Genomic DNA, 26,052 nt, shown 5'->3' with positions numbered 1-26,052 from the left:
ATTTTTTCAGTAGAGCAATGAGTTTGTCTTCTTTAGTTTTTTTTTTTTTAGGTTGTTCATCTTAAAATCGTATTAAAAAGCATTTTTATACTAGCATTAGTTTTATATGTGCTAATGTAAAATAACTTGAATAGCGTTGCTGTTAAAATCATCTCAGATAAATAACTTGCTGATTAAATCTAAAAAAGAAAGCGTGGCTGTCAATCTTAAAGATGCTCTTTGAACAAACTTTTAATGATGTACAGCGTTCACCTGAAAACAGCGAAATGAGGGTTTGTAGACGGTGGGCAACTATCTAAAGGTCTGATGGCCTGACAACATGCCCCCCCCCCCCTTTGTGTCTGAGTAAACAAACTCATCCTGGGAGACGTTAGTGGCTCTGACAGGCTGCCTTCAAGTAATGCACGGATGCTGGTGCGACTAATAAAAACAAGCAGTGCGCTCTAATTTAATTGCACACAAATAATTAAATAAAAGCAGAGTAAAAGTGGATTTTCCCAAAAGAACACCCCCCACATCCCACACCACAGCGCACCACACACAATGACAGAGACAAGAGATAAGGTTGATTACACACAGACTATAGTGTGGCTGAGCCTCAGAAACCTGCAGGACTCAGGAGGGGGGGGGGGGGGTCGAGGACACAAACAGCAGACCATTGAATTTTAAAAGCGTTGATGGGGATTGCACTATAGTTACCAGAATATGTGCACTGCTCTTTGCGTTTTCTTTCACACACTACGAGCAATTTTATGCTTGATCAATAAATCGGTTTGACCAGTTCTGCAATTTCTGAATATTTACAAGTTTGGTGGGTTTTTTGTTTTTTTTTAAACCAGCGATGGGCTTGTATCTGTTAACTATTCGGCTGAGCATGAAAAGAGACATGAAGTCAGAGTTAAAACCTCTTTCCTTCTAATTAATTCGACAAAAACTTTAACTGCTTCACCCGCACTGCTTCCATCTCTCTACTTTTAAAATATCGAGAAGGGGGAAGCGGACCATCACTTTTTCTTCGTTCCCCCTCCCTAAAAATCTTTTTGAGTTGGTTGACTGTGTAAATGGCCTAAAACATGTCCGCTGAAGACACAAGGCAGGAACACTGATTTTAGTGTCTTCATTATCTATCTTGTTTTTTAGCTCAAAGGAAAAATGCGTCAGATGTCATTTGCAGCATTTATAAATATCCCCCTAGAGATGAAAAGGGTCGTGCTTCCATTTATATCTGCACCATCAAACAGAAATATAAAAGGATTGTATTTTTAGGCATTGTCTCACTGTAGGATTCAGGCCGAACTGATCCATCCAAAATGGGGTCTTGGGCAACAGGAGTCGGTGTGACATGTGAAACATGTTTATGTAAATTTATGAAAATCATCCAGACTTCCACAGCGATGATTGTAAAATAAGCCAGAGTGAGGGATTTCCTCAGCGTACTCGTCCCCACTGACCATCTGACACAATCAGCGCAGCAGAGCCAGTCATTCAGTCAGAGAAATGTACACAAATACATTATCTGCACTGAGATCCACGTGAGCCAATGAGTATAATGACGCAGTGAGCACGAACAGAACACTACATGTGTGAAATATCCATTGTGATTAAATGGGAATTTTTTTTAATCATTAATGTTCACTTTGAAAAACTTTGTCCTTCTGGACATTTTCCCCATTGATCTGAGAAAACGTGCCGAAATTCAGCATCAGAGACGAACTGAAAATGAAACAAGACACGTTCAGCACATCTTCAGTTTGGAATGGTTACACTTTTAGCAGGTAAGGTGATGAAGATGTGAAATCAGATCTAATTATTATTGACCTTCAGAACAAAGAGGTTGCTGGAGGTCAGGATGTACAGTCTCTCATTGGTCGCCCTGAAGCCCAGGATTGGTTTGTCCGAGTCCAGACTGGCCACTTGTTGCTTGGCAACCTGTGCTACCCGACGGCCCTGGCTCCTGTTGAAGAGGACGGTCTCCACCGGTGACGGCTGTCGGTAGATGAACGAACGGCGGAGACACTCGCACAGTGAGGCGTAGGAAAAGTTTGGAGCACAGGTCGCAAACTTTTTATCCTGTTTAGACGCCTGGACGTAGCCTGTAAAGACAGAAGGATCAAATTAGACACACACAGGTCGTTTTTCAGTCTCAGAGTTTTCACATTGACTGAGCATGAATAAGTTCTGCTTTTGCTACAAAACCATGAGTTAGCATTAGCAGCTGTTTACTTACCGATGCAGGAGAAACTCATTGGACTTCATCCCTTTACTCATCAGGAGAAGTTTCCACGGGTGAAAATCTGCACGCATGCTAAACAGCTAGCCTGAGGTCTGTGTCACTTCCTGATACCAACTGACTGCAGCGTCCAATCAGATCGCTGCTCAAAGGCACATCGGAACCTCTTGGAAACGCAATCATTCTTTAAGTTCTTGTCAAGCAAAAATCTGAATCTTCGCCAGCAAGAAGCCACCGATCAGCAGTGGAGAAAACTTACGAACAGATGTGAATACTGCATATCAATAATTGCTTTGCACTTATAAAATAATACTAAAAACTTTAAATAATTCACCCCCAGCTTTTCCTTCTGTCACCAAAGTAATTTCAATAACAGAAGCTACGGCTAACAAGGTTGGCTTTAAAATATAAAGCGGCCTAACTGAAGCCTTAGGCAGCACAATCAATATGAAAGCCTTAATGTGTTGTATCATTTCTACCTTCACCTCCTGAGACGTATGCAGATAACCTGTTTACTAAACTGGACTGTACAAACTTTGAAAGAGCCGTTAAATCCTGGTTCAAGAGTCATGAGTCATTCATGTGGAAGGATGAAACTGGAACTCCAGCCAAAAAGATCATTTCCATGAAAATCATGAAAATATCACTGGGAACATCAGCACTCTCAAAATGGATGATGTTCTACAAACAGAGAGTTTAACTAATTCTACAAACAAACACCTGAAGATGTCAAACTGGAAAATCAAAATAAAAAATAAATCTTTACCAGCTGCCTGAGTAAAGAGAGAGGAGCAGATAAATTCAATAAAGTGAGATTAAAAGAGGCCAGCGTCAAGAAGTGGAGGAAGTGTTTGATTTGAGCTTTGAAAACAAATGAACACAGCAATATCAAGACATCAGTCAGCAGCTGAGCGAAGAGGCAGATAATCCACTTATCCCGGATATTTACATGGAGCAAAGAACAGACATCTTTTAATGCTTCTGCTTTCAAACATCTTTCCCATATTTCCTTTTGAGTCCAAACGCTGCCTGGGACTAATGTTAACGTTGCCTGTGGAGTATTCTGGTCCTCAGCTTTAGTGTTTGTGGACTACTGTGGATTGTCTTTGAGCGACAGACGGCTGTCCCAAACTGATATACAGCCAAAGTCTGGGCTCTGTAGCAACTCCACGATTGCATTAGCTGGCAGTCCAAGTCAAAAACTGGAAAGAAGCCCAGTCAGAGTTACAAAACTGTTTCCAGAAGCCTTTGTGTTTGTTGTCCTTGCGCTTTCACAATTTCCTCAACATAATCTGTAGCACAGAGTTGGACAAATCCCATTTTCTACTGAAGCAGATCTGGGCCTTTTTTTTTTCTTTTTTTTAAACCGGTCATCAAATATTGATCATTTTCAGCTGATTCTTTTCAATGTAGCAAAAAAAAAAAAAATCACAATAATAGATTACAGAAACTAGAATTCTCTGCCACGTACAGAAGTTTCTAATCTTGAATGATTGTGCATGTCGAAGGCTTGAAGTGGTGGGAGAGTTGAATCCGAGCGGCTGAACGTTATAACGGCAAATTACACAAAGTTCTCTTATCATAAGTCAGTCAGACTAAAACTGAAATTGGCATAAAGTCTGAGCAAGTAATTTTCCAGCCCTAAACATGATGAAAAACTCTTAAATCACACACTGTCACTCTGTGAGAAGGAGCTGTCAACTTTGTACACTCTGCACTGTCACTCTGCTCTGACACACACAGAAAAAAAAAAAGAAGAAGAGCGAGGCGGCAGCATCTTCTGTCAATTAGTTGAAAAAGGAAAGCAGCAATTTAAGACAAAGGTCGGGAGGAAATGCAATTACACCAGAGCAAATGTTTCCTCAGAAGCTGGTTTCTCTGAGTAAACTGTTTTTTGTTTTTTGTTTTTTTTAAATGAAGAAATAAAGATTTCAAATTAAACCAAAGACAATGAAAACGCACTTTATATTAACGCCTAAAGAGAAGTGGATATTATTTGTATTATTTGCTGGCATTTGTTGCTGCTTTGCAAAGCTTTTGGCTTTTTTTTTTTTTTTTTTTTTTTTTTTTTTTTAAATACAGCTCATACTGTGTCACCTTCTCAGGACTTTTGCGTTGAGGCTCTTACCCAAGGCGTTGAACGTGGCGACGTGCTCCCACATGTCGCTGGGTTGGTCGGGTCGCGGCTGCCACACCAGAGCGTCCACGTCGTGTCGGAGACAAAAGCACGGCATCTCAGACGGGTTCACATCCACCGTGAAGAGATACTGATGGCTGCCGAGGTTCACCTGGGGAGAGACAGACAATGAGGGTGAGGATGGGGTGGGAGCTCATTTCCACCTGCTTTACTGAATCCATCCATGTTTAAATGGATCTGGAAAGGAGCTTAGGAGCAGGTTTGGGATCAGGACCAAAGACCTGCAGAGGAATGACTGAAGATAAAACCTGCGATTCTCTTTTCTGCCTCCTCTACTTTATAAAGGAAGTGCAGGGCAATGCTTGAATTACTATTCGCATCAGTCCTCTTAATCATAACTGAACAGGTGTATTGATTGATTGTAATTTCACTTTGCAGTAAAATCAAAGATCACCATATTAATGCGAGAGAACAACATCCTGTCATGATAGAAAATATAAACGTTTAGGAAACACAATTCAATGTTTCTTCATTTTGCTGTTAAATATGGGAGGACAGTTGAATCATAAGCAATTTTCTTGATCCATAAATCAGAAAAATATAAAATAGGCCAGAGGATATCACTGGAGTTGAAGACAGCCTGTTCAACCAATAACCAAAGATTCATTCCATGTTACCTACATATCATTGTTATCAAATTGTTGATGCCCGCTTTTGACTCACAGGAACGTTGTTCTTGTGTTTATGTTTATCTTTTTACTGATGTCTCAACTTCTGTCAGGCAGCGCCGTCCTCTCCGTCTCCACACTCACTCGACAGGCATTAAAAATTCTGCATAAACCAGCCCATATATTAACGGTTGATTGTTGAGCACGGTGACAAGACATTTAGAAAGCCGTCGCTCTTCCATTCTAAAACTTATTTTCTTGCCACTTGCATTTAACTCGCAGCGACACTCAACAAAACCTGTTGAGTGACAATGACTACGTGCCAGCTAGCTTTACAAAATGCAGAATATCGACACTGATGCGCTTTTTTCTTTCCACAAATAAAAACATGTACCATCACTTAAAAGATGCTGTGACCATGTAAAATAATAATAATAATAATAATAATAAAAAAAAACGCTTTGCAGAAAAGATTTATTGTTCATTTCTTCTTCGCATTAGTCACTGCTGGTGCAACAAAAGAAAAAAACAAACTACTAATAAAATGAATATGGTTAATTTATTTGCTGAGAATAGACCATCCTCTGAATAAATTGCTTTAGAAAGTCAACCTCTGCATACAGCATCTTACACCTGACTCATAATAACAGTCTTTGCCTTTGCTCACATCATGCTGGGTGTGAATGCGGACTCTGATATTACGATGACTGCTCGATAAAGGTCGATGTGAAAACTGGAAAAAACTGTTTAAAAAAAGGTGCCGCCTTTGTTAAAAAAGACATCACACATCCTCAGTACACTCACAAGGATTATTTCATTGAGACATTTTCAACGTCACTGACTAAGAGATGGTATTGTGTGACTAATACAAGGCTCTGTCTACAGCAACTGCAACCTGGGTGTTTGGAAAATGAAAATGTTTCTGCTAATGTCCTGCAGCTCACTAATGATCGCATTCTGAGAAAAAGAAAAAACACAAACAGGACTATTTTACAGGTCACCGTATAAAAAGCTTCTGGCCCCATTACATTCTGCAGGCTCTTTATGTCTCACCTTATATGTCGGGACAATAAAAACAGCTGAGCTAACAGGATAATAAAGGAGAAATCATTGTCCTGCTCAGCTTTGGTTTCTTTACAAACTATTATCGAATGAAGCAGACGGAAGTGCAGGAAGATCAGATTAAACTTCCCAGTCCAGAATTTAAATTCCTGCTGATTCCATTCACTGACATATGCTATTCAGAATAAAAAAAAAAAAATGATAGTAAAAAAAGCATCAGAGATAATATTAGTGCCAGGGGGACTGAGTCTGATAAAAGACTGAGGAAATGCTGGACACAGCAGAAATCCTCCCAGTTATCAGTCTGTTATCAGTCACTGAAAGTGAATTTACTGCCTCTACATTAAATTATCTGTCTATATTCACAAAGGTTTTATTTTGATGAAATGATACGTGTTTGATGTGTTTATTTGCAGATCCATAAATAAATAATTTTTGCTGCACCAGGGAATTTTGGGCAGTCAAGTACTGGAATAATATTAGAGATGAAGAGTGGATATAGAAATTTAGAAATCTTAAGTTTGGTGTGAAAAAATCTGTATTACAGTTAAGAAACACATTTCAGCATTTTAGCAGTGTGTGGCAGGTTCACTATATACATGTTCAACTGCCTCTGCTTTGTTTTACAAAATTACCGTATGTTGTGTTGTTGAGGTTCACGATTGATGTGCACAACATGAAACAACACAATTTTAGCCCGCTGACGCAAACGCTGAGAACAAATAACTACCTGTTCCCAGGCTGAAAACTTTTTAGCGATTCCTCTTTCTTTCTATCAAAGGATTTATAGGCTTTGTAGATGGAGGACAGTAAATGAGAATCTGTCCTCAGAAAATCAAAGGAGAATGCACCTGAACACAGAGGCCAAATGCCTGTAATAACAGCTGAAATGCCAGCTCTCGCTCAACACCATCATCACTGCGTCATTCTGCTCATCCGGCTCCACAGAGAAAAAGAGTCCGTCATTTATTCTGATTCTATTTTTGTTTTTAAAGAAACCAGTCAAAGGTCAGACAGTTAAACATCCTTCTCTCTAGTTTGCGTTCTTTCTCCATTTCTCTGACTTTCAGAAAGCTGATCATTTCAGAGCCTTTAACAGGAAAAAAAAAAAAAACAGACACTGTATTCTGCTGCTGTGAGATGTTGACTAGCTGGTGGAGTCACATCTGTCCAAGTTGGCAGCGCAGACATCACGCTGGTATTTTCACATGGTGCAATCAACAGAACGGCGATGTCACCCGGATGATTCAATGAAAATGGAAAACAAAAACAACAGACTTTTGTTGAATTCATAAAAGGGTCTCTCACTTCGGACGTGCAGAGCAGAGATGGATGTTTTAGAAGCATATATAAAAAAAAATGTGCCCATTAACAGTTCAGCCATCAGGCATCAGTATCTCACTGCAGCTTGGGAACATTGACTAGCTGTCATGTTAATAAACTACAGCTGATTGAGTTCCACATTGGTCAGTTTGCACCGCGTTTCCTGTTTTTTATGTTCAGTAGTCTTTGTATATCTTTCACATGTTTCAAAAACCTTCTTGATAAATTAGATCCTCCATTCCAGGTTCCTCAGTGTACGCCTGCTTTAGCCACAGTTACCAGATGTACAGATATGCTCATTTGTTCAGGGGATTACAGATATGTACAGGGGATGTGACTCACAGTCTTCCTCTGGTGAACACACATTAAAACCCATTCTTCATCTTTTCAACCGGGATTGGAAAAACCATTTTCAGCTGAGAGGTTTTAAAGAAGGGTTGACATAACTCCTAGTGGGCAGGAGAATGAAAAAAGCATTACGGCGAATACAGCGAAGGTGGGTAAGGGGAAAAAAAAAAAAAAAGAGCAATATATGGCTACCTGGAATAGAGACAAACATTGGCAAGACACCCACACATACATACAAACAAGCGCGCGTGCACACGCACACACACACACACACGTTCAGGCACATGCAACTGTCCTTCGAATGGATGATGGTACAGGCACAATAATAATCCACCTCATCTGAGGATCGCAGCCGGTCTAGCTGTACTTTTTGCAAAGTAAATGGAGGGAGAAGCATAAAGGGCTTTTATGCACAACAGGAACTTCATCATAGCCTGAACAGAAACACGGTGCCTTATATTCAATATTCATTACTCACTTTTCACTTAAATAATGAAAAGCTTTTGAGCTTTTTTTGCGGTGATGAATTTTTAAACCACAGACAAATAATTTTGTGCGAATGAAACACATGAAACATGAAACTGAAAGAGGAGCATCAGTGGATGGAGACGAATGTCCACAGATGAATAGAGCTTTTGTAGTGTGATAAATCAGCTTTGGAAAAAGAGAAGCATTCACTCATGCTCAGTGTCCAATATCTTAATACAGCGGATAAGAATGATGCTTCGAGAAATATTTGCATCAGGAACTCGCGTGTTTTCTTTTGGCTTTTCGTGTTAATTCTGAAAGCTTACATGTCACTTCCTAAATTCTATCTAAAGAAAACGGATGCTTAGGCGTCTGACGTGGCACATTTAATTTCTTCAGGGAAAGCTTGTAGTGGATGGCATTCTTTTCCAAGGAGGGAGGCAAGTTTCTGACCTTGGAAAACTAATGGTGAGAGGAAAACATCTGTCCTCACATGTTCTGGAGTGAGCAACAGCTTCCACCTTCTTTCTTTTTCTACCTTTATTTCCACTTTTAAGAACCCTGCCATGCCAAAGAGGATGAAAAAACACAATCCCCATACCTCACTGGGTAGATTAAATGTTTGCAAAAATCCTTCATTGTGCAGCTTCTCCTGAAGTTCAAGCTGTGAAGAATTAACTGAGCAGATTTCAGAATGGGGGATATTTGCACACTACTTGTTTAAAAATGGATGAGATGTAGCTATCATTTACCGCCTTACAGATAACGTCTCCTCCTTCACTTAAATAGCCAAGAGCCAAAAATGTCTGCTCTTCCTTGAATATCACATGTTTTGGAGGCATGCTTGTGGTCTGGTCCTGGAGGAGGCCGTGACCTTCAGCCCTAACTTACTAATTTAAGCACGCCAACACTCTAAGGCACAAACATGGTAAATGCTACAGCTTCTATAAAAACAAAATCTTAAAATTGAGCTGACACTAGTTCAAAACACCACAGCAAAGAAATAAATGGCAAAAATGAAAGGAGGATGCTAACTGCTGCTGCTGAAGGTGACACTTTTTCCAACAAAGGATGGTGAAATATACCGACATATGTTTGGACAGGGACCCATGAAGCATCAGGATGCAAATCTGACCCAACTTTCATGCACCACACACACCACAAACAAAGTTGTTGTTGCAGGGATCCAACCTGTGTGTATTCACTGCATGAACATTTATACAAAAAAAAAATGTCAGCCACAATGGTACAAGTTCTTGTTATTTGAAGGGGATGGAAATTAAGTTCTGTTCCTTCCTCACTGACTCTTTGAAAGGTTCCCTGTTCTAGTTGCTTAGCAAAGGGCAGGGCCAGTCATTCACTGAGGTCTGACTGAACAAAAACGCACACTGACAAACACAAAGAACAGCAGAACCGCACCAGCAGGCTTGAGTAGAATGAAAGAGGGAGATGGGCAGCAGGTATGACTGAACATATTCAATAGGAAGGCTTGAGCTTGACCAATTGAAGGATCAGAGTGTTTATAAGTGAAGGAGAGTGTTACTTACCACCTGAGTGGGCTTGAGAGATTCTCCGTCAAAGTGTGTGAGGCTGGAGCTGTCTTCTGGGAACCCATCACAGTCCTCCAGCTCCTGAGAGTTACAAGGGGGCTTGTCCCTGTCAGGGTTTCCGTTCTGCACAAAAAGCAGGAATGGGAGAACAATGGCTACAGTTCCACTGGTTTGCATTTATTAGCATGGAAAAGGTCTGAGGGGGGCCTTAAGTGGACCACAGATACAAATAGAGTGAGGGTGAGACAGAGGAAGTGGCAGGATATGCTGTTGAGCATGTCGCTGGGAGCCACTCTGGAGACCGGAGTGTGATGATGTGTAGATGGCTGCAGCAAGATGAGGGACTCAGAGCAGCTGAAGAGGAAAGTGACGGAGGGCAGAGGTCACCGAGGAGGGAGGGATGTTAAAAGATAGACGCTGAAGCTTAATAAAAGATAGTATGGAAGGTCGTGAAAAAATCTCCCGAGACAAAAAGTCGAGACAAAGAGTGTGATCGTGAAAGTTTCATGGCTGAGTCATCTCTTCAAAGTGAATTTACACTGCAATGATTTAACCATTTTATCAGGCATTTGTGGCAAATATGTTAGTATAGATAAAGGTATTTTACTATGCTGCATGATATCAGTACTTCACTATTGATTATTCACTTTTTCCCCATTCAATTTTTGTGGCATTTTCCTGGAATTGCATTTATCACAGAAAAAAAAACAAAACAATTTTTCTTTACCATATGCTGCCAAGGGGATGCCAACTTTTCATTTAAAATATCTCACATTGTAATAAGTCCTATTACCATTCTGCAGACTTTCATGAAATGGAGACCATTTAATTAAGATGTTTGAACTGATGCATGATGTGTCAGCTAAAAGAGATTGGCCATTAGTTTTAGTGCTGAGTTATCAGCGTAATGTAAAGAGTCTTCCTCACCAGGTCTTCGGAGGTCAGGTGGGTCAGTCTTTCATGGATGAGGGCAGCTTGCTCGTCACTCATCACATACTCTCCTCTCCTGTCACCCATCACCAACTCTGGCCACAAGGGTCCCTCGGTGCGTTTCTGCAAGGTCACCTCCAGGCTGGAGAGACAACACAGAGAGAACTTACACTGACTTAGATTCATTACATGGAGACTTTAAAAGGGACAAAACTTTCCTGCAAATTACAATTAAATACTTAAATACATAAATAAACAGAAAAAAATAGTCTAGTTCTGAAAATGTGCTGTTTCTGTATTTTTATAGTAATTTACTTGTTCATTCATATATATATATATATATATATATATATATATAAAATGATGATTTGAATGTACAGAAATACCTTCTTTTTCAGTACCAAAAGTTTGCATGTACCTGATCAACCCTTTTGTTAACTACAAACAAAGCAAACAATGCACTAATGAGAATGATGCAATCAACCGGTAAACGTTCAATCAACAGCTCAGCGGGCTAAAAAGGCAAAATAGCTGAGAACGATCAGAGAAGAGCTTGAAGAGTTATTCAATCTGATTGAAAAGTGCCTGACCTACTTTGACACACATCATGTTCCTCAAGTAGAAAGTGAGAGGTGTTTGAAATTGACCAGTGGAGAAGTGAAGCAAGAGAGCATGAAAAAAATATTACGAAGAATTCTTAGTACTGAGCCGAATTCTTGGAAGATGTACATTAAGTTCAATCATCATCATCATAACCATCTAAAATTTTTATCTGCCAATATCATGCAGCATGAGATGATTTGGATTAATGAGGAGATGATTTAGTTAATTAACCCGTAATAACTGTATTTACTTTGAATTTTATTTACTGCTCAGCTATTTTAAATAGTTAAAACTCTGATCAATCCAGGTCCAACATGGGAATCAAAATATTTCCAATTGCTCACGTCACAGAAAGGTGACCATGTTGGATGATTTAAAAGAAATTTTTTTTGACAAACTAATGAATTGGAGAGAGTGCAAAAGTACTTCAATACTAACATATCAATAGTTAATTAAAAATTGAGGTTGGACGAAGCTCTGATATGTGAAGATTGATAAAACAATTTCTATTACGTTAGGTTCTATTGTTAAATTCTGAATGAAAAACTAAAAATCCAATTACTGTAATTAATTATCAGCACAAACAGCTCACATAATTTCCTGCATGATTGTCTTTGCATAGATGGACCATATAGATCTGATCGTGCTGAGGAGGGGAGGCTGTGCCATGAAACCAATAAAAGGACACGTGTGGCTATTCATTAATTCTAGACGTTTCACTAAATAATGGTAATGAAGATCCACTTTTATGTCGCCCAGAAAAAATAGGAATACATTACAATAAAATTAAAATGGCATTTTCTTCTTTATACATGTTTGCATATAAGGGTTTGGCCCAAAGCAACATATTCTAGAATTTTCCTGTGGATATATGAGAGCATAATGAAGTATGACGGTGCTTCGTCACGTTTATGATACTGGACTCTCCGGTGCAGTTTGGTCTGCTGAATTTAGAGCAACTTTAATAGCTTTGGGTTTCAGTAACCAATATTATTATTCAGGGGAAGAACATTAATTACCCCCAGCAAGGTTATGTTTTCACTAATGTTATTTTATTCTGTTTTTTCAAAAAGTACCTAAATAATTTGTACCAGACTTTGTGTAGGTTTGAGGTATGAACCAGGGAGAATTATATTTTAGTGTACATCTCTGATCTCGTTAAAAGAAGGAATTAAAGAGAACTGTACCAGTGTATAGTGTTTTTTTTTCCCCCCCCCACCCATTCATGTCCATACTCATCCACCCGCTTCAACATGCTGCACACCCACGAGAGGAATGAGAGCATGGGTCTTCAGAAACAGGAACATTCATTGCCATACTGAAGGTTTTTATTTTTAATGGTCTGTATTTGGTCTGTCTGTATTTGGACAGACATGAGAAGATATGAAAGAGACACAAAGGCCAGCTTCTTCATTCAGCTCCCGACAAAAGAGAGCGGGACGGCACTCAGCTGTCTGTCCACAAAGAGCAGAACGCACTGGTGCTGATAAACCGGGCGCAGAGGCAGACTGCATGCACTGACACCCAAAACAAACCAGCTATTTTCCGATTTGTTTGACTACCATAACGTCTTTGGTTTTTGTTATTGACTGTAATTGTTTCATAGATATTCCAACGTGTGATATCTGCACTGCAGCACCAAAATTTACTGGATAAACATTTCACAGTTCCTCATCTAAGCCCAATTATGTTATGTTGTTTGGGGGTTTTTTTGTTTGTTTTTTTTTGCACAGAAACAAAGACAGAAAAACGATGTGAACTCTCTCTCTCTCTCTCTCTCTCTCTCTGATGTACACAAGCCTCTAAAAGCACCAAGGATCAGGAAACAGCCGTATAACATGTCTTTTTTTTTTTAAACACTGAATAAAGCATTGGAGGATTTGTATTGATGTGACAGGTCGCAGAGATGGAGCACTAACAGAGACACACAAGGTCTTAAAGTGGGGGATATGACTCAACTTATACTGACGAGTGGCTTAAAAGATTCCATTTTAATTAAATCTATTCAACCCCCTCCAACCATTTTCTTCATGTTTTAGTGCTCTGCAAGGCTAAATCACAGGGGAGGATGCAGGATAAAAAGATGAAGAGCTGCTCCACTGTTTCACAGCAAGTGCGTTGACTTCAATAGGCACATGGTCCTCACCACCTTGGCATTTTGAGACCAGAAGATGGTTCATAGGATGGAGAAGGTGTGAGGGCTGGATCTGACCTGCTCCGGACTTTATCCTGATTGTGTGGTACAGTCTATTAATCACACAGCAGCTTTATAGTCTACTTTCCTCTAAATGGGACCGTCATTTAAAGACTTTATATCATGTTGTACTGAAGTCTTGACACAGGAGATCATTAACTTCTTAGAAAAATAGATACTGAGCTAATCCATCAAGTTTATCTAGAGTTTATGGTCAATAAAGATGAGTCCTCCACAAAAAGTAGCAAAGGTTTCTCCACAAAGTTGCTTTCCTGGAACAAAAAGGTTTAATAAATCTAGTGGCAAAGGCACAAAAGCAAGTTGAAAACCATCAACCAAAAGAGATTTAAGCTAATGTTTAATGATGGTTAAACTGCTTAATCTATAATTTTGTGAACTTTTGCTGTACTTTTGTTGCCCACCAAACATGCTAGTTCTGTTTATTTCCTGTCTGCTTTTGATCACAGCACAAGATTTCAAGTGTTTTATTGAACGACTACGCTGCCACTTGAAATCTGAAGTTCTCCTTCCTGGGTCGTCCGTCCTTCCAGGTCTGGCTCAGGAGTTTTTCCCCCATGTGTTCCTATTCTGGATGAGGTCACCTCTTTCCTGATGATGTTCAACTAATGCATAAGACAAGTTCAATCACTCTGGGTCTGGATCACTACAAGAGAGCAATTTTCCTTGAAAGACAGCGCAAGTAGCTACTGATGTATGAAAATATTCAGTCTGGAGAGCTGCCAACAACCCCTCCTCATCCTTTGCTCCACGTCCAAACATCCTCCATCGCAATCACTGACGAGATTTCAGTTTCTTCACTGTGTATTTGGCCACATTTCTACATAGATGAAGATTATTCATCACCACAATCAACAGACAAAACTAACTCCTAATCCCTTTCAGGCAGGTGTATTCAACCTGAGCCTCTTCACTCAATACAACAACTGCAAGTACCACCATATTTTAACATTATTCTTATTGTTTTTCAAAATCTACAAATAGTGAAATCAAATTCCAGTCCCCTTTTGAGACATGAAGCCGGTAAACTGGACTAATTTGTCTCGAGCCCTGACACCAACCTTAGGCTTCTTGTCTCTCAAATGTCTCACTGAGCAAACAAGTCACTCTGCTGAGTTTCAAATGGTGCAGAATATTTATACTGTGTTATATTTATGGGTTTGATATCACAGTTAACGAGCGACAATGAAGAAACAGCAGAATAAAGAAAGAAGACCATGGGAGGAAACTTCTCCCTGATTAAATGATTTATGTCTCCCTGTTCAGCTCCTACAGAAGAAATACCCCCCAACACTGTTTTGCTGCTGTGTGTCGACTCCTGAGGTTTAAGAACAAACAACAATCCAGGTTTGCACACCTTTTGTCGTTTTTGATGATCCAGGCGCTGGCCTCGGGGTCTACAGGTGCAAACAGCTGTCCTTCTAGTAGAGGAGGGAAACCCTCAACTCCGACGCTAACTTTGTCCGCCGTCAACCTGAACTGCACCTGCTCTTTGGCGATTCCCTCAGGCATGCGCACACAAACGGTGAGATCCTCCGCCGTCTGCTTCCAGAAGTAAATGGGATCTGAATCCAAACAGGAGAGAAAAGGGTAGCACCAAAGTTCACAACAAGCCTGAGGCAGCTGTTTTACGTAAAACAAGTGAAGGTATTTACTGTTGAATGTTTAGTGACGCTGCTTCTTTAATTTTTTGCAACATAAAAGTGAATCTTTGTGTAGTATAGACAACTGATTTGAAGACTTTGGTTCACTTGGGATTGTAGGAAAATATGAATCACCCTCTTTATAATTTCTCAACAACCATCTGAAGATAATCCACCAATGATCTGCAGCCACAGTTCAGGTCGTTAAGGTATATTTAATCAAACATTTTGACAAATTGTTTCCACAGTAGACACTAATCATTTTTACAAAATTGATAAATTTGAAAAAGTGGTAGCATTTCTGTCTGCAAGAAACAGATTGAGAATATGGAGAAAAAAGAAATTCCAGAGTAATTTCAGACACAAATGGCCACTAAATTAGAATCAAAAGTTAAACATGCATCCAAAATCACAACAGTTTGTCACTTCTGCCAAGAATGAGTCTGAGTGCTTGTGTGGTTTAGTCCAGTTTATCTGTGAGTGATAATTACAGATAAGAGACTGTAATGAATTCAACATCACACACACATCAGCTGTTTTCGTTGTGGGTCCAAGCTACGAGTTGTGATATTTTTCTGGCTGCTGTTGTTCATTGAACAAATGAGTGTGGCACATTTATCAAACATCTGTCACTGTACGTGTTTTGATTTAGGGTGAGAAAACCGTATTTTTTATTATTAAAATAGAAAAAAGTAGCAGCTTCGGAGGAGCTGCTGTATCTCCAATTGCTTATGCACCTTTGTCACATACACGCACACACGACGGCTGTCTTTCCACTCATACTCTACAGTGAACAAATCAGCTCTCACTGTTTCCCACATTGTTAAGAAGGCCAGCTCCCTGCAGTCTCCGACAACACCTCAAATGGACTCTTCACATTTTGCAATCCTCCACCAAACACGTTTTTTTTGTAGTCAACAGCGTCTGTGCAATATGCCTTAATGAACAGAAGCATGACGTGGAATTCTGCAGGACATGTTTTATAAAAGCCTGAACACTTGGCATCCTGTCCATATTCTCCTTCTCTCACAGATGCTTGATAAAAATGGCACCAGCCGCCAAGTGCATCATTACAAACGGAACAAACAATCCAGGCAGTTTTCGCGGCCCCATGCTTGAATCACATTTTCAAGATCGAGTCAGAGGTTGCTCACTGATAAATTAACATATAGATGATATATTTTAGTGTGACGATACACTCCGGAACTGACAAACAGGAGCGAGGAACATCACACTCACCTCTGAGTGAACAAAAAGAATATCTTTAGCAACAGCTGAAAATAACAGTCATTGCACACGTGTATTCCCGTTCTTATCAATATTTGATATTTCCCTCTTCAACTCTGCCATGTTTCAGAGGCATCTAAAATTAAATGAACATATAAAGATGAGGCAAAAAGGGAGGCATTAGCTTGAAGAATCTGATTCATAAACAGTCAACTGTGTGCCAACGCTCCCATAAGCAACTCTCCTATGAAGCGAAGACAACACTGATATTGCTGGCGAAGCCTGCGCTCTGATGCTGGTGACACTCCAAACTAACAGACGTTCTCCATATCTGGTGGATGAACTGAGACATGTTCTTTATGTCCTATCACCAAGAAACTTTTTTTTTTTTTTTTTTTTTTAACCCATTTGATTTCCCAAACATTCATCTCCCTTCTCCACTCCACTCTGCTTTGCTTTCAGCTGATTGAACAAAAACGCCTGAACAGACACAGCATGGACAACGGACAATTTTAAAACCATCCACTTTTCAGTTTATCATTTTTGGGGCCATTTATTTGTAAGTGGAGTGTTTTTGGTTTCCTGTGATGATTCAAGTTGTATTTCAGAGACTTTTCCATCAAATCATTTGGACTCTGTCATCAGCACAACATTAAGTCACCTCCATCTCTCCTACCTGCTTTGAATTTCTCCTCTCATCACTTACAGGCTAACCCCCTGACACCTAATACACTAATTTGTCTCCCAAGTAAGTAAAGCTGAGCAATGATAAAAGGATTGGCTAAAAAGCTGCCATTATTCTTTATCTGCACCAGCAACACACAAACACAAACACACACACACCTTGCCCTATCTACATTACCTGACTGATTTTTTTTTATATATATTTGGAAAAAGAGTAGCTTTTTCATCAGGTAATTAGTAGAAAAAGTTATTTAAAATTAGCCAAATTTAAACATTTGGCTTGTTCAGTGACAATGTTTGGTGAAGAAAGATGCAATTTAAAAAATATCAAAACATCCATACCCCCATGTGTATGGACCCCTGTGGAGTGAAACTATATCAGGGTTGTGGTGCTGAAGCTCTCTGCACGTTTCACTAAACACCAAAGTATACCTCAGCAGTAAAAAAGAAGCATAATTGTTGAACATCCTGTGTGTTTGACTGTGTTGGGTTTTTTTTTTTTTATTACTTATCAAGCTCTGGCATCATTTCTCCAGCAGCACATGTGACCCACCTGCCTTATCCACCTCCATGGGCTCAGCTTCTGGCTGCTCCACAGCATGACCATCCACATGTGTGAAGACAAACGGTTTCTCAGAGGCCACCATCAGCCCCTTCCCCTGCGGCTCCACCGCCGCGTAATGAGGCACTGACTTCCCCCTGAGGACTCTTCTCTTCCTCACCTCGTACTTCTTCTCCTGCCCTGCAGGTGGAGACCAGAGGATGCGGTGATGGAGGTGTTAACATAATCTTGTCTCCTATTAGATTGTGACACAAGCAGACAGCATGCACAAATCCCACGACAGAGCCGTGGTCGGGTTATTTTTATTGGACTCATTCCTCACACACCGAGTTCATGTTTCTTCCATTGGGAAAAAGGTTTTACCCACCATCCAGCAGTCAACATCCAGTTTTTTATTGGTTATTAGCTCTGCAAATAAAATGCAGCCACCACAAAATGAAAATTAGGTGAAATGGGGGTCTAGTTACAGCAGTGGTCAATCGGAGAGCCATCTTAATGCACATGTTAAATTTCACATGAGATTTAAGCTGCAACTACAAACTATTTTATATTTAACTAATAGTCGATTGATGATTTAATTATTATAAATTCAGAACATGAATGAAATAAGTCATTTTGACTGATAAGAATCCATTTAGAGGCATTAACATTTAATTAGCTGGAAATGTTTAATTGTAATAAAAAGATGTATTAGAAATGAAGATTACCATGAATTCATTTTCTGTACATTCACCAATTTCATGTATTGGTTAAGCATTTGTTTTACTTCAGCGGTTTTTGGCATTGGAAACTTTAAAGTTGAACCTTTCCCAAACTACGACCTAATGTGGAAATTAAATTAATTCCATTCAGCACATAAAAAAATTTATTCTGGCCCTAAATATAATGACCACACTCTCTTTCTTTTTTGATGTTGCTGAACGGGCAAAACTACAGATTTTGCCTATTGTTCTTTACATCATTTACAACATTGTTTAGTTGCATTTTAAGAATACTCAACATCTGCTGTCTTGAAAGTAGTAGTAAAGACCAGACATAGATTTAGTAAAATATTGAGACACTCGACACCTCGCAGGTATCAGAATTAAATCCAACTAAATGAGTAACAGACTCTCAAAAGGCTTTTTGTTTTTGGTCAATCTAATCTGTGAATCTTTATTCAGGGTTCAAGTTATTACTCACTTCCCAGAAGGGTTTAATTAACAAGGATTTACGTCTACTACTGGATGTGGATATAGTAAAAATGTCCAAATGGCAAAATAATAGGCTTAAAAATTAGATCCTGCCTTAAACCCAACTATGCATAATGCATTTGTCTTGTAGTATTTCATGCTCAATTACCGCAATTGTGATGGGTCAGTGAACCACCCACCATGTCCCGCAGTGTTAGCGACTGTGATCCACTCCAGAGACACAGAGTATCCACTTCCTTTGGTTTCCTGCGGGTCTTTCAGGATGCGGAGCAGCAGAGCCTCCACGGTGTGAACTCCAGCCTGGACATGTGAGACGCTGTGGAGGATGGCGAACGGCTCGCCCATGTCTTCGCTGAACAGCGGCTGCGGGCACAGAAGCAGCAAGCTCAGCTTTTTTGGCAGGTCATGCTTGATGTTGGGGAAATTCTGTTAGCTTCCACTAATGTGAAAGGAATACATCTTTATATGGCAAACACCAGAGACCGCAAAAAATAAAATTAAGATTGGCTGCATCAAGCAGAAAAAAACATGGATCTATTAGAAGAAACAGAGATTATTATCCACACAGCTTTCACTGTCCCCTCTCATTACAGTTTCGGACTCAAGGGCCTTAGTCCTCATTACAAACTCCACTCTTGAACTTTGCTTTTAAAAAACTGGCCTTGTTCTCAGTGAGAGCCCCCATTTGGAACCAATCCCAACTGCTTGCTTGTTAACAGAATAAAGTGCACAAAGATGCATCTTAGAAAAGACTTCATTCCTCGCTGCTTGAAGCCAATTACCGAAGCCTGCCTAAGCTTTTTAAACGCCAACACTGGCTCGAAGGCTTTAATTTCCACGACTGTTCAGAACACTTCTTTTAGCAAGTCTTTGTGAGCAATAATTGGGCATTTTATAATATATGAGCATATTTACATGTTACATCTGCATTTCTAAGCTACTCTTGGATAGTTAATGTTCCAGTAATAAGATGTATATGGTAGGCTGAAGGATAAATCTGTAAATCCCATGAAAAGGAAAGACGAGACATTTAATCTTTAATCTGTCTCTCTAACTCTCTCTGACCTGTCATTCAATCCGAGATCATTGGATATAAATATGATGTATATTTTTCAAATATGTTTTAAAAAGTGTTACAAATATATAGTTTGGTGAGGTGCTCATGATACCTGGTGAAATTGTGCTGTGTTTTTAAACAGTTTTTGGCCATAAACAGAGGGAGGAGCTTTAACAGGCTTTGGATATTTTATATCAGGATCGATTTAAATTAGGTTTCATGGGCTCACCAGTTGTACACCCACTTTCTGAAAAATAAAAAATACCTCCAATCTCCCCCAATCTTGGCCTCATGTAACTGGCGTGAATAAAACAATAAGCAACCGATTGGTGTTAGAAGACATCAAAAAAGGTCAAAAAGTCATGAGACACCCTGTGAACATACACTGAGAGCTCTAGCTTATAAAGCAACACATAAGCTATGCATTCAAGGGATGATGTAAACATTTTGGAAAACACAGAAATTATTTAGAAAATATGACTACTGCTCTGCTTACTTCCCACTTCACTTGAGAGCTGTCTCCTCTCTTGCCGGTGCGGAGGAGGAACAATCGGCCTGTGCCGTCAGAGAGGGCTGCCCAGGTCGCCGAGGTGAGGCTGAGGGAGGCGCAGAGACGGTTCTCACTCTGGCTGGAGTCAGCACTTAGACGGAAGACCTCTCTGGGTTTCCCGAGTGCAGTGTCCTGAAGTCACAAAAATAAACCCAACTGTTTCTCAGTGCAATGAAACTGGAATGTGTTTTAGTGTGTTGGTGGACAGAAATTAAACAATTATATTTAGGATTTTTTTTCCTGTCGGTCAATGAAAATCTACAGACATTGAAAAAAGCAGCAAACCTTCATATTTGAGAAGTTGAAACCAGAGAAAAACTGACCTCTTTGCTTGATAGGAAACTATTCAAATGTATGCAGATTTTTATTATTTTTGACAGTAAGTGTGAGGAAAGGCGAACGATACAATATAAATTACTGCCCAACATAATTGCAAATTACAAAAACTGAGAATGTTGCATTATAATGAGCAATGAACATGTGTATTACTGCTACCAACCAAATTACTTTCTTTAAGCAGTTCAGTTGTGACTCACAAGGATTCCAGTAGATTTTTGAACAACAGAAGAAGAAAATAGAGGTCTTTGGTTTCATATCACTCTAATACCGTAAGAAGACTTTCTCATCAGAACATCAGAAATTAAAACTGAAAAACATTTCTTTTCTGTTCCACCTTCAACATAAAACCTAAGTAAGAGCAAACAGCTAGTGCTCCTCACAACTGTCAGATGGTCACCCATGTGACTTGGCTGTGATTCATAACTCTTCAAGTCTGGTTAGTAATATACAGATATACCACCACATGAGCATCAATTACCAGCATTTCAAAGGGACAATACAGCCCGTGCCCTGCTGTTGCCATGGAGAGTGACACTGCATGTTATATCACATCCAATACATGATGCACCTTTGAGATCATTTTCTCTGCCATCTTTTGCTATTAACATCCTGAACAAGAGTGTGAACCACTTTTGCGTAATGTGTTAAGTGACCCTTCCTCGCAAATGCACACAAAAGACCCTGCCAGGGATGATAATTATCATGTCGTGATTGTAATAAGGAATTGAGCAACACATTTCCATAAAGAGCCATTTAATGACACTACTGAAAGCCACATATCCTACCTCATAAAATTATCATCTGATGACCCTCATTCAGGCCAGTTCAGACAGAAAAAACACTAATTATGTCTAATCACACTCAATGACATGACAGAAGTCACAGCTGAAAAGGTCATTGGGCTGATTTTGCTCCTCAACACAGCATGTTGGTACAGGATCAGTGACTTGAGTTAATCATCTAATGACACCAGTGATTATCCACAGATATACAAGACCTCATCCACAACTTTATATTCTGGGCTGATTCATTTAATGGACGAAAATAAAGCAAAAACAAGGTTTTCTCCCCAAAAACTGACCCTCTCACCAGCTCGTACTGAACATCTTAATCAAGAAAGCCTTAAAAGGAGTTCTGATGAGTCACATTCAACCTAAAGATTTTTAAAAAAAATTTGGAATCAAGATGCTTTTCACTCTATGACCGAATAAAAATGTATAATGGGCTGCTGTTGCACAAGTATTTGATCACCACCTACTGGTGTGTCAGATGCATTAGAGTCCAGCAATACATGATTTCTATGACGTGAACAATAAATACAAAGATTTGTTGTGACAGTACAACTAACCAGCAATAAAGAGACCCACAAACCACTGAAGCACAAAGACTTGAATAGCTACCAGAAATACAGACCCCGGCAAAAAACATAAAAATAAATAAAATCAGGAGGTTTACCAGAGTGACTGTGAGACTGAGAACCCGTCCTTTGCAGTCCACAAACAAAACACTATCTTCATACCAAGGGTCTAAGTGCAGGTAGTTGTACATGCCAAAAGCCCGCATATGTTCCAGGGTATACTGAGTATCCTTCAGCTTAACTTCCTCCACAGCTGTTGTACAGATGAAAAAGAAAACAGTTAGATAAGACATGAAAGTGACATCACACAACCATATTTTAGAAGACACAGACAAACGGTCACAGCTTTTATATTCAAGAAAGATGCACCAAAGTGTTAGAATATTATTGGCATGCCCCACCATCAACTTCTGACTGTAGCAATTGAAAGTTGAAGGATCATCATTTCTATGTCACTTAATATTACATCAAATTTAATCTAATTTATTATATAAAGTAAGGCAGAGGTAGAGCAAAACTCTTATTGTTCAAATGAACCCACAAGGAGGGAAAACACAATGTGATAGAAGCAAAGCACACAGATATGAAGAACATTATGACTGACACTAAAATACAATAGCAGTAAATCAAAATAACACAGGACGCCACAAGAGCAGTGTTAATAACGACATTAAAAATAATGACAACTAAAAATTATTGCAGCAGCAGATGTAGGTCTATATAAACAGTGCAATGCTGATTTTAATTCATCTATTCAAGTGAAAAGATGAACTTGCTGTATTTATAGGAGCCTGACAACAAAGTATCTGATCGCGGATATGAGCAGGAAAAAATATTTGTCATTTCAGCTTCCATAAATCTGCGCAGATGGAATAATTATTGGGAGTTAATTTCCACAGAAGCACACTCAAGGAAAAATGAATGAACTTAAAACTATTTGAGAGCAGCTTCCAACTTATTTAGAATAAGAAATTGATTTTTTTTTTATTATTTCCAGGCTGTTTTATATTCATATTTTAGCCGTCGTCGGTGCTAGCCTAGCTCGCTTGCTAACTGTCCCGGTGAAGTGAGTCTCACCAGCGTCCAGCTCGATGTTGTAGGTCGGTATGGCGTCCAGAGACAGCCGGTAGCTCTCAAAGTTCGGGTCCAGCAGGCCCCGGTTGACCTTCAGGGAATAGTTGGACGCAGCCATGTCTCGTTAAAAGAGACCGACGTGTTCAAAAGTTAAAACCAGGTGGTGATGATGATGTTGGCGGAGGAGAAGTCAGCGGGACGGCACGTTTCCCGTCCGGTCCAACACGGAACCATTTTACAGGCGGACACCACCTTCCTGTTGTACGTTCGTGGCGTTTTATTTTCTTTTAAACGCCCAAAGATTGTTTTAAATTTTAATTAATTTTAGCCCTGGGTTTAAATGTCGTTGTTTCTATAGTCTTGTTTATTTATTTATTTTTACAGCTGAATCGTTTTTTGTGGCGTTAACCGTCGCCGAAGCGGAACTATTAAGGTGTGCAACACTGCCAATGTTTCGTCCGGTACGTTTATGTGAAGGGACCGTGTGAGCCCCAGCTGATCCATCCCGACAAAAGGTAGCGTCTGCCTCATTGCCTGCGACATTAAACAATATATGACACCCTTTCTTGATGTTTTTTGTACGCAAACTGACAGACATAATGTCTTTTATCCGCTCCTCAGGCAGATCATGAACAAAGACTCCCAGATGAGGGCCGCAATAAACCAGAAGCTGATAGAAATGGGGGAGCGGGAGCGGTAAGAGAGCGTTTCTCTGCAGTGATTTTTGTCTGTGAGTGCTTCAGAGACATTGCTTAGACTTTTTATGTCGTTTACAAAAATGTCCACTGGACGTCTGGCTGCAGGTTGAAAGAGTTGCTCAGGGCGAAGCTGGTGGAGTGTGGATGGAGAGATCAGCTGAAAGCACACTGCAAAGGTACTGTGTGTGTGTGTGTGTGTGTGTGTGTGTGTGTGTGTGTGTGTGTGTGTGTGTGTGTTTTCCCCTGTGAACCTGGATCTATAAACTCATGATCTGTTGTGTGCAGATGTGATCAGAGAAAAGGGCCTGGAGCACGTTACAGTTGAAGACCTGGTCACAGAAGTCACACCTAAAGGCAGAGGTATGGTCCAAAATGCTCATAAGCAAACACAACAACAGGGTTGGAAGAAGAAGGGAAATAAGTGACTGTGCTTAACTTTTCATCGGCTTAAAAAAAAAAAAGTTCAGTCAGCACAAACTTCAATTGCCTCAATTTAAGACCTGGTTTACTGCGAATCTGCAAGGACACGTGTAAATATATTAGGCACGATGCAATGTTATGTCGAGAAATTCAGATGATAAATCATGTATAAAATTCTAATTACCAAGCACTATATTAAACTTTCCACCTGTTTCTTCACATTCAACTGTGGGAAAAGTCTAACGCCATAAAATCAAATTTATACATCGCCAAATTATAACAGAGTTAACACAGAGCAGGTCCAGGCCAAACTCTTTATTGTTGTTAAAATGTCGCTCCAAGAACAAGCACTTGGCAAGGTGGCAAGGAAAAACTTCCTTTAAGAGGCAGAAACCTCGGGCAGAACCGGACTCAGGGAGGGCAGCCATCTGCCTCAACTGTATACTAAAAAAATCACACTGAACCACTTCAGGCCGCTTGTTGGTAGCAGATGGCCTGATTTGAGTGTTTCTGAAACTACAGATCTCTTGGGATTTTCCTTACACAACCATCTGTAGAGTTTTACTCATGGAACGAAAAACAAAAAACACCCAGTGAACAGTTTCTGGTTGGACACACTTTTTTGATGAGTGGAGAACATCCAGATTGGTTGGAGCTGATAGAAAGGCTGCTCTTTGAATGCTCAGCAGTAAAGTGCAGTTAGTATGATTCAGTGTAAAGGAGAACAACAGTTACTAATTTGCAGGAACTGAAAGTCACAGCTTTTTTCCCCCCAACTAAAATTGCGCAGCCAAGTCTATTTACTAAGAACAACTCAGAACTTAAAAATAAACTTGCTGATATCACAGCTTTAGTTGTTTGAATGTCGAACTTTTAATATGTATTCTATTTTTTTTCACACTCCTCTGACACACTGACGTTTCTCTCTCCTTTTTTAAAATTTCTTCTCTCATGTCTGCAGCACTTGTACCAGACAGTGTGAAGAAAGAGCTCCTGCAGAGAATCAGAGCTTTTTTAGCTCAACATGCAACTTTGTGAATGAGACGGCTCGGGTCTAGGCATTTTTTTTACTCGGTGTAAATCCACAATTCAAATCCAGACTGATGTTTGTTCTCATTGTGAACATTGCTGAAGTGTTATTTTTATTTTGTACTGTGTGTTTTTCATATTGATTTTAGTTTGTTATGCAGCAGTTTTGGAAAAAAAAAACAAAGGAAAAATAAAGTCATGCCTATTTTGGTCATGGGGAGGGGTCCTGTCAGTTTTTCTTATATACCACTGAAGATTTGTTTTGCCTGTTTCAATAATTACCAAAAAATATGCAGCCAGATCTGCTTTTCCTCTTTCTTTTTTTTTTTTTTGAGTGTGATGGCTGCTTTGTGCTAAAAATAAGCCAGTGACAGTATGTTAGCAATGTCATTGTCTGCTTCATCTACGTGATTAATTTAGGTTGTTACATAAGAAAACAAAAACACTTCTGGGGTTAACGCTGATAGAAGTGTTCCTGATATATGGGATATTACTTCCCTTTCTTAGAAGAAATGATCAAATCCATTGCTGTGGTCAGATGTTTTTCAGGCACTGATTCACAGTGCTGCGGTGACACAATTTTCCCTTTCTGGACTGTTCTTTCTATAGTGTGGTTGACAGGAAGCTGAGACAGACACACTCCAGCTCACACATGCTACATCCCTCTCGGAACCGGCTGAACAACATA

The 26,052-nt window shown here is 39.7% G+C and overlaps 2 protein-coding genes across 2 annotated transcripts; one reads left to right on the top strand and one right to left on the bottom strand.

The window, feature by feature from the left end:
- nudcd1 (NudC domain containing 1) lies at positions 1-23,435 on the bottom strand. Its single transcript, XM_029514024.1, has 10 exons — positions 23,221-23,435; positions 22,242-22,396; positions 20,394-20,579; positions 19,020-19,203; positions 17,639-17,827; positions 14,889-15,096; positions 10,714-10,858; positions 9,784-9,909; positions 4,359-4,518; positions 1-2,093 (listed from the first exon to the last, which is right to left on the bottom strand). Exons 1-10 carry the CDS (start codon positions 23,333-23,335, stop codon positions 1,804-1,806), a joined length of 1,758 nt encoding a protein of 585 aa, XP_029369884.1. The 5' UTR covers positions 23,336-23,435; the 3' UTR covers positions 1-1,803.
- Positions 23,436-23,689: 254 nt separating this feature from the next.
- Positions 23,690-25,373, top strand: LOC115051151 (transcription and mRNA export factor ENY2). Its single transcript, XM_029514470.1, has 5 exons — positions 23,690-23,732; positions 23,839-23,913; positions 24,021-24,091; positions 24,201-24,275; positions 25,297-25,373. The coding sequence occupies exons 2-5, from the start codon at positions 23,846-23,848 to the stop codon at positions 25,371-25,373; spliced, it is 291 nt and encodes a 96-aa protein (XP_029370330.1). The 5' UTR covers positions 23,690-23,732; positions 23,839-23,845.
- The last annotated feature ends 679 nt before the right edge of the window (positions 25,374-26,052 follow it).

Source organism: Echeneis naucrates, chromosome 11, assembly GCF_900963305.1.
Source record: "Echeneis naucrates chromosome 11, fEcheNa1.1, whole genome shotgun sequence".
In the NCBI taxonomy this organism is placed as follows: Eukaryota; Metazoa; Chordata; class Actinopteri; order Carangiformes; family Echeneidae; genus Echeneis; species Echeneis naucrates.
Note: the sequence above shows the minus strand (reverse complement) of the source record. Positions and strands in the feature narration are given on the sequence as shown.

Bases quoted from the DNA above. Each gene is read 5' to 3' on its own strand.
- nudcd1 (XM_029514024.1), bottom strand. From the start codon at position 23,335: ATGGCTGCGTCCAACTATTCCCTGAAGGTCAACCGGGGCCTGCTGGAC. The intron at 19,204-20,393 runs GTAAGCAGAGCA...CTGTGCCCGCAG, and splicing joins GCTCTCAAGTGAAGTGGGAA to CCGCTGTTCAGCGAAGACAT. The intron at 17,828-19,019 runs GTGGGTGGTTCA...CTCCACCTGCAG, and splicing joins CGCTAACACTGCGGGACATG to GGCAGGAGAAGAAGTACGAG.
- LOC115051151 (XM_029514470.1), top strand. From the start codon at position 23,846: ATGAACAAAGACTCCCAGATGAGGGCCGCAATAAACCAGAAGCTGATA. The intron at 23,914-24,020 runs GTAAGAGAGCGT...GTCTGGCTGCAG, and splicing joins GAAATGGGGGAGCGGGAGCG to GTTGAAAGAGTTGCTCAGGG. The intron at 24,092-24,200 runs GTACTGTGTGTG...TGTTGTGTGCAG, and splicing joins GCTGAAAGCACACTGCAAAG to ATGTGATCAGAGAAAAGGGC.